Below are 6,802 nucleotides of genomic sequence, written 5' to 3' on the forward strand. Positions count from 1 at the left end.
AACAGCATAGTCATTTGTTTATTTTGGCTGTCTACATTATTAACCAGAAATCAGCTCAGACATTTCACTGTGCATTTCCATAACTAATACAATTCAGCAGAAATAAGCAGGGCAGTAAGTCTCATTTCCCTTTGAAATATTTCACTTCCCTTTTTACCTTTATTAAACCAACGATAAAGACGTCTTTCAGCAGATAATCCATGTTCATATAAAACAAACAAGTATGAAAACTATTAAACAGTAATAGCAGTAAAAATATAAATCCAAGGAACAACAATTTAATTAGTTCATTATAACGAATTGTACATTTTTGTTTGGTTTACGTCGGCTAACCTCAGTCATGTGTGCCGTCATACGTGACGTCCACCAGCTCCGTGGACGACGTCACTGCGTGTGACGTGGTGCACACCCGGAAGTGACACAGGCGGCTAACTCAGCTAGCTCAGGGCTAGCCAGTTAAAATGAACCTACAGCGGGAAAAGTGTTTGGTGAATTTCCCCAGCCTGGAACAACACTGACATTTTGTCCACGGTAAGACGGTTGGGACTCGGAGAACCACCCGGGTTAATGTCAGCGGGTGAATATGAAGAACGTTTGTTAGCTTGCTGCTAACGTGTAGTGACAGAGATGAGGCATACAGCACGTTAACGTAGCTGCAGTAGATACATACAGCTGGATAATAGCTTACATTGTATTATATAACTAACGTGGTGAGTGGTGAGTGGTCTTGACTCTCCCACCATAGTTAAACACACATACACGTTAAAGGACCACATGTGATGGTAATAGTCAGTGAGATGAGACTGCACTGTGACAGTACCAGAGGGGTTTATTGTGTTTATTGGGGAGATAAACTCTACATCTCTAAATGGGCTGATCACCCTCACTTATACTATCAGAGGTGTACATGTTGGTCAACATAAAAAAGGAAAGAAAATGTTTACTGAAAAGTGCTTAAGGTCATTTAGAAACTGCTCTGGATCTTTGTTTACAATAATATCTGAGTATCACATCTCAGTACTTAGTCACTGCTGGAGGATATATTTATAGCCACAATATCAAATATTGTCTTGTATGCTGTTGCAAAATACAGCTATTATTTATTTATTATTTATGTTTTGGACTCATTCTAGTAAAATGATTGTTGGTGTAATTAGTACTGAAATGATAAATCAGTTAGGACAGAACAGAAAGTTCATCACCGATTCCTTAACTGTTTTGAAACTGATGTCACCCTCGGCTTTGAGAAAACTTCATGAGCTGAGATTAACTTTTTTTTCTCAGAAAACACGTAATCTTAGTCAATGAAAAAAGGTTAAATTACACATTTAAGAATTTGGAAACGAGGATTGTTTGGGCATTTATTTGAAATGAATCGATTGTCAAAATTGTTGGTGATTCATTTAGTTGTTTCTGCACTATTTATAATTATACATTATAATTATTTAAACTTATTATTATTATTATTACATTAAAATATTTCTGTCATCAACTCATTTTCTTTCTATTAACAAATCAATGAACTAACTAATTGTTTCAGCACTGGTGAGGTGCACAGCCACAGAAGGAATCTACAATGGGCCAACGAAGGAGAGCGTCAGCTGTGAATAACTCTTCATCTCAGAGAGTCTCTGGAGCTCCTGCAGAGGTTGCCAGAGTCCCCAGCAGGAAGCACAACATCTGCATGGTGTCTGACTTCTTCTATCCAAACATGGGAGGAGTGGAAAGTCACATTTACCAGCTATCCCAGTGTTTGATTGAAAAGGGACACAAGGTGGTAATTGCCACCCATGCCTATGGCAGGAGGAAGGGTGTCAGGTATCTGACCAATGGACTGAAGGTCTACTACCTCCCACTGCAGGTGATGTACAACCAGTCCACAGCCACCACCTGCTTCCACAGTCTCCCACTGCTGCGCTGTGTGTTTGTAAGGGAACGCATCACTCTGGTGCACGCACACAGCTCATTCTCTGCCATGGCCCATGATGCACTGTTCCACGCTAAGACCATGGGTCTTAACACGGTATTTATTTATTATGATCCAGATCTCATAAACCACACAGTGTGTTTATATCACTTTACATAATCTGCTTACACAAACCTAAAGAGTGTTATCATTTACAGGTGTTCACTGACCACTCGCTCTTCGGCTTTGCTGATGTGAGCTCTGTGCTGACCAACAAGCTTCTGACTGTGTCACTGTGTGATACCAACCACATTGTGTGTGTGTCATACACCAGTAAGGAGAACACGGTGCTCCGTGCGACACTCAACCCGGAGATAGTGTCTGTTATTCCCAACGCTGTTGACCCTACAGACTTCACCCCCGACCCCTCCCAGCGCCAAGACGGCAGGATCACGATTGTTGTGATCAGTCGCCTTGTCTACCGCAAAGGTACGCAGAAGTTGTTGTGTTAGACATCACATTTGTTCATATTTCTGCGGGTCAATGTCACGTTAGGCTGTAATTGTAGCAGAATGGGACACTGCCCTTTTGTGGAGGACCAAAGTTCAAGCCTTCATGTTTGCACAAGTGATTCACACTTAAATATCTCTTGCAGCTCTAGGGATTGTGTTAAAGTGGGTCAACATTATGATGAAATTTGATATACAGACATGTCAGCTTGCTTTTGTGTGTGTGTGTGTGTGTGTATCAGCTGAAATAAACATCAGATTTTACAACACTAAAATATCAGTGTTGGTATCAGCCAAACAATATTCAGTTCATTAATTGAGTACTGCATCAGCGTTGTTGTCAAAGCAAGTGCTCACAATCTCTTTCCTCTGTTAAGGAATTGATCTTCTTGGTGGGATAATCCCAGAGCTTTGCCTCAAACATCCAGATCTACATTTCCTAATTGGTGGAGAGGGACCGAAGAGAATTGTGCTGGAGGAAGTGAGAGAGAAATACCAACTGCATGACAGGTAACAGCCGGATGCTCGTATATCCTGAGAATATTTGTCAGGATTCAGGGTCGCTCTGTTAAAACATTCATTAATATTGCTGGAGCCACATTTCAGGAACTGAAAGTTGACAGCGCAGTTTAGCATTTATTGTAGATTGTCTGGAAATGATGGAGGTTAAGCAGCGTGCAGCGTGTATGCAAATACAGCGTGGTGCTGCATTATCTGTGATTTGTCCAGGAAGTGACAGCAGTCTGTCATGGAGAGTCAAACACAGGGTGTTGTGTGTGTGTAAGTTTTACATGTGCCTTACGTTTTTGATTGGGTCACTGCAGGGTGCGTCTACTGGGGGCTTTGGAGCATAAAGATGTACGTGGAGTTCTGGTGCAGGGTCACATCTTCCTCAACACATCTCTGACAGAAGCATTTTGTATGGCCATTTTGGAAGGAGCCAGCTGTGGTCTGCAGGTTTGTTGCCTTCCATACAACAGTTTAAGGCTGGGAGAGATTATGTGCCACGTAGGCCACATAGAGAGAGAGGTGTAAATTGATCATTGATAGTCCCTCGTGTATTGTCAGATTGAAGTGGGCCAAACAAAGCGCAGTTTCATATATCTTAAGAAACAAATGTTAAAGCTGCATTTTCTGTAGAGAGGACACGCTGCCTCTCTGTTCCTCATTCCTTGCCTCTCTTCCTCTCTGCTCCTGGCTGTTCCAGTCTCACTTTCTCAAAATGTACATACAGTTATTGTTTTGTCCAAAACATTTAGCCAGATTTATGTCGCAACACAAAGTAAACCACTGATTTCTACAATTTATCAAATATATAAAATATATTTATGTAATTGAAATTACCTTTATTATTTATGGCTATGCCACAAAACAAACATTTCCTAATCTCAGTTTTATAAAAAGCTCTATTGAATTGGCTTGACACAGCTGAAGCTCGTCACAGATTTCCTGTAGGTGTGTGTTCGTAGGTGGCTGCTCAACTCCATCTCATAGCAGTGCTTAAAAAAAACTTATAATGGGATAAAAGATGGGAAAGGCAATTTCAGTTGAAACTGTTAACAATGACAATTGTCAGCCGCATCCTCGAGACAGTCACATGTGACAGAGGAAGTTGGGTTTGGAGTATCTCAGGAGGAAGAGAAAACTGCGTCATCAGGATGTCATAACAGACTAATGTAATAACGTACTTATTGCTCAATGCCTTGCCCAAGCCACTAAACTAAACATCATACCTATTTAAATGTTGAAGTTACTTACACATTGGGCAGACAAAAATGATTGGAAATAGTTTGTTACAAGGCAGCCTCCTTGTTTATTCCAAACATTGGGGGGTAAGAAAGGGTCTACTTTCTGATGAGTTTGGCTTCCTTCTTGGGTCAACAAAGGGGCCATTTTCTGGATTTGATTTCCCAACTCTTTACAACAGAGGTGGTAGTTAACAACCCCTTTAAAACATGCACTTCTTTATGATAATGTGATGGCAACTTAGCACGTCTCATGTCAGAAATAAGCAACCTGGCCACTTTTACATTAAAGTCAGGACAGCAATCCTACTGGGTCGGACCTAATAGCATTTTCTTACCATTTTCAACACGGCACATGTCTGAATTAAACACTGTCAGAATAATATTAAGGCTGCAGCATCACAAGAAGGTAAAACATGCAGGGAGACAGAAATGTACATCTTGTACTGTTATCTATTACTGTAATACATTTTCACCTGTGTGTGACCAGTAGGAAAAAAAAGGTATAAAAAAACTTACAGTACAACATACAACTACAGTAATAATCTGAACAACATGCCTTCTATATTTTTAATTTTAATGAATATCCAGCAAAACAATTTTAAAGAACCAGTGTCAGTCATTGTGTAGGATTTAATGCCATCTAGTGGTGTAGCTGTAATCTGCAACTAACTCTCCCCTTCCAAGCATAAAGGAGAACCTATGGTAGCCACGAAACATGCGAAAAAAGCGAACGCCCTAATCTAGAGTCAGTGTTTGATTTTTCCTTCTGGGCTACTGTAGAAACATGGGGGTTCAACATGCCCGCCTCCACAGAAGTGTTGGTAGATATAAATGGCTCATTCCTTCACATAAGCACACAGCTCGTTCCCTAAATGTCACATCTTAATGAAGCCATAAGGCACATTAATGTAGGAGTCACAATGTCTCAGTGATAAAAAGCCATCACAGGCTGATTAAGTCAGCAATGTTTGAATCACTATGTCTGAACAGCTTAAGAAATTAGACATTTTCTTTAACAATTTGAAGCAATGTATTGAGACACCAACGACAACATGCGATTCTTGTTTTTGTTGACCTGCAGCGTACTCTGGGTGTGGTCAGTACACCTTGACATCACTGCAACAGAGCAAACTTATGTCTGACCCCACCCAACAGTGATGCAGGGTGGTCGGAGGTCAAACAGAAACATTTACCCACAAAAGTTCAGGAAAGTTATGTTTTTCAGCTGTTAATTTACTCTTTATTTATGGCCAAGCATTACTATTTGCTTTTTATGTGGTAGGAAAAGCACTTTCTAATCTTAAAAGTGATGCTAGAACCGATGCTGTTTTACTCTTACATTGTGGATAATGTATTCGTGTGTGTTTGTTGTGTTCAGTGTTTGCATCCAGCTTTTGTTTTATTTCTCAGGTGGTTAGCACTCGCGTGGGGGGCATTCCTGAAGTGTTACCTGAGGACCTGATTACCCTGTGTGAGCCCACTGTGCGGTCGCTGTGTGCCGGTCTGGAGACAGTCATCGCCCGGCAGCGCTCAGGGTCTGTCGCCTCCCCCGCCTCTATCCATGCTTGTGTGCAAAACCTCTACACCTGGAGAAACGTTGCAGAGAGGACAGAAAAGGTAGGTCCACCAACACCAAAACTGACTGTTTTGTTCAATTGTATTCTGCTGAATGTATTTAAGATGTACTTTATTCTTTCACAGAACAAAGCTTGCTACAGATTTAGTTTGTTTTTGGATGTAAACTTAAATGCTGTTAAATTGTGGATGGTTATTGAGAGGGTGTTCTGTGCTTTGCAGTTTGTTTACCTGTGCTTAATAAACCGGTTTACAGCCATCTTAAATCTTTTTCTTAAATGTCATGTAAGTGAAAGAACTGATTTCTGTAGTCTGGGTAGGCAGTTAGAGAAACCTGATTTACAGAGTTTTTAGCCTAATGTATAATGTTAACAGTCTGGTGTAGGTGGAGGGAGTCCCAGGATAACTAGTTAGCTTAGAGAGCAGACAGACAACAACTGAATGGCGATACCCACACTGATACATGAGTATAGTTCACTCAGGTGGTCGGTCAGAGCATTAGCTGTGAACAAAGCGCTCAGCTCAAGTCCATCACATCGAAACAGAGGGAGGCACCACCTCGTGGCACTATTCAGCATTAAAGTACAACCCCATTATTTAGCTCTGACTGTCACAATAATGACATAACAAGCAAACAATCCTGGTATGGATCCTTTAGATTTCTTTCTTTTTAAAGAATTGTGACCAAGACACATACTGAGCAGGACATTAGTGTAACATCAATGTATCAGCACTCTCTGGTGGACATACTATGTAATGTTTGTAAATTACCCCAGAACTAGTTTGGCACTTCTGTACTGCATTTTCTTACTAACTCTTCTACTCCTACTCTCTTACTCTTAATTACTCATCGGCCGACATAAACCTTGAGACCAATATATCCATGATAAACTAATATTGGCTGATATATCAGATTCTTCTTTTCTAAGTTATGAAGTTTAGTTTTGTAAAATGTATCTCAAACACAGAATTATACATCAGGCAGGAGCATCTTGTATCACCAATGCAGTTATAATAAGAAAGCCATGCTTGGGCGCCCGGTTAGCCCAGTCGGTAGAGCTGGC

The 6,802-nt window shown here is 40.7% G+C and overlaps 1 protein-coding gene across 1 annotated transcript in view; it reads left to right on the forward strand.

Moving 5' to 3' along the window:
• The first annotated feature begins 398 nt into the window (after window positions 1-398).
• piga (phosphatidylinositol glycan anchor biosynthesis, class A) overlaps window positions 399-6,802 on the forward strand; it is an 8,199-nt gene continuing 1,795 nt past the window's right edge. Inside the window, exons 1-6 of the mRNA XM_035677258.1 lie at window positions 399-531; window positions 1,541-2,023; window positions 2,125-2,395; window positions 2,793-2,925; window positions 3,240-3,372; window positions 5,574-5,780. Of these exons, the coding sequence (XP_035533151.1) occupies window positions 1,577-2,023; window positions 2,125-2,395; window positions 2,793-2,925; window positions 3,240-3,372; window positions 5,574-5,780 (1,191 nt within the window). The 5' untranslated portion in view covers window positions 399-531; window positions 1,541-1,576. The remainder of the gene's footprint in view (window positions 532-1,540; window positions 2,024-2,124; window positions 2,396-2,792; window positions 2,926-3,239; window positions 3,373-5,573; window positions 5,781-6,802) is intronic.

This window comes from Morone saxatilis, unplaced genomic scaffold (assembly GCF_004916995.1).
Source record: "Morone saxatilis isolate NCDOM2014 unplaced genomic scaffold, NCSU_SB_2.0 Contig5, whole genome shotgun sequence".
Classification (NCBI taxonomy): Eukaryota; Metazoa; Chordata; class Actinopteri; family Moronidae; genus Morone; species Morone saxatilis.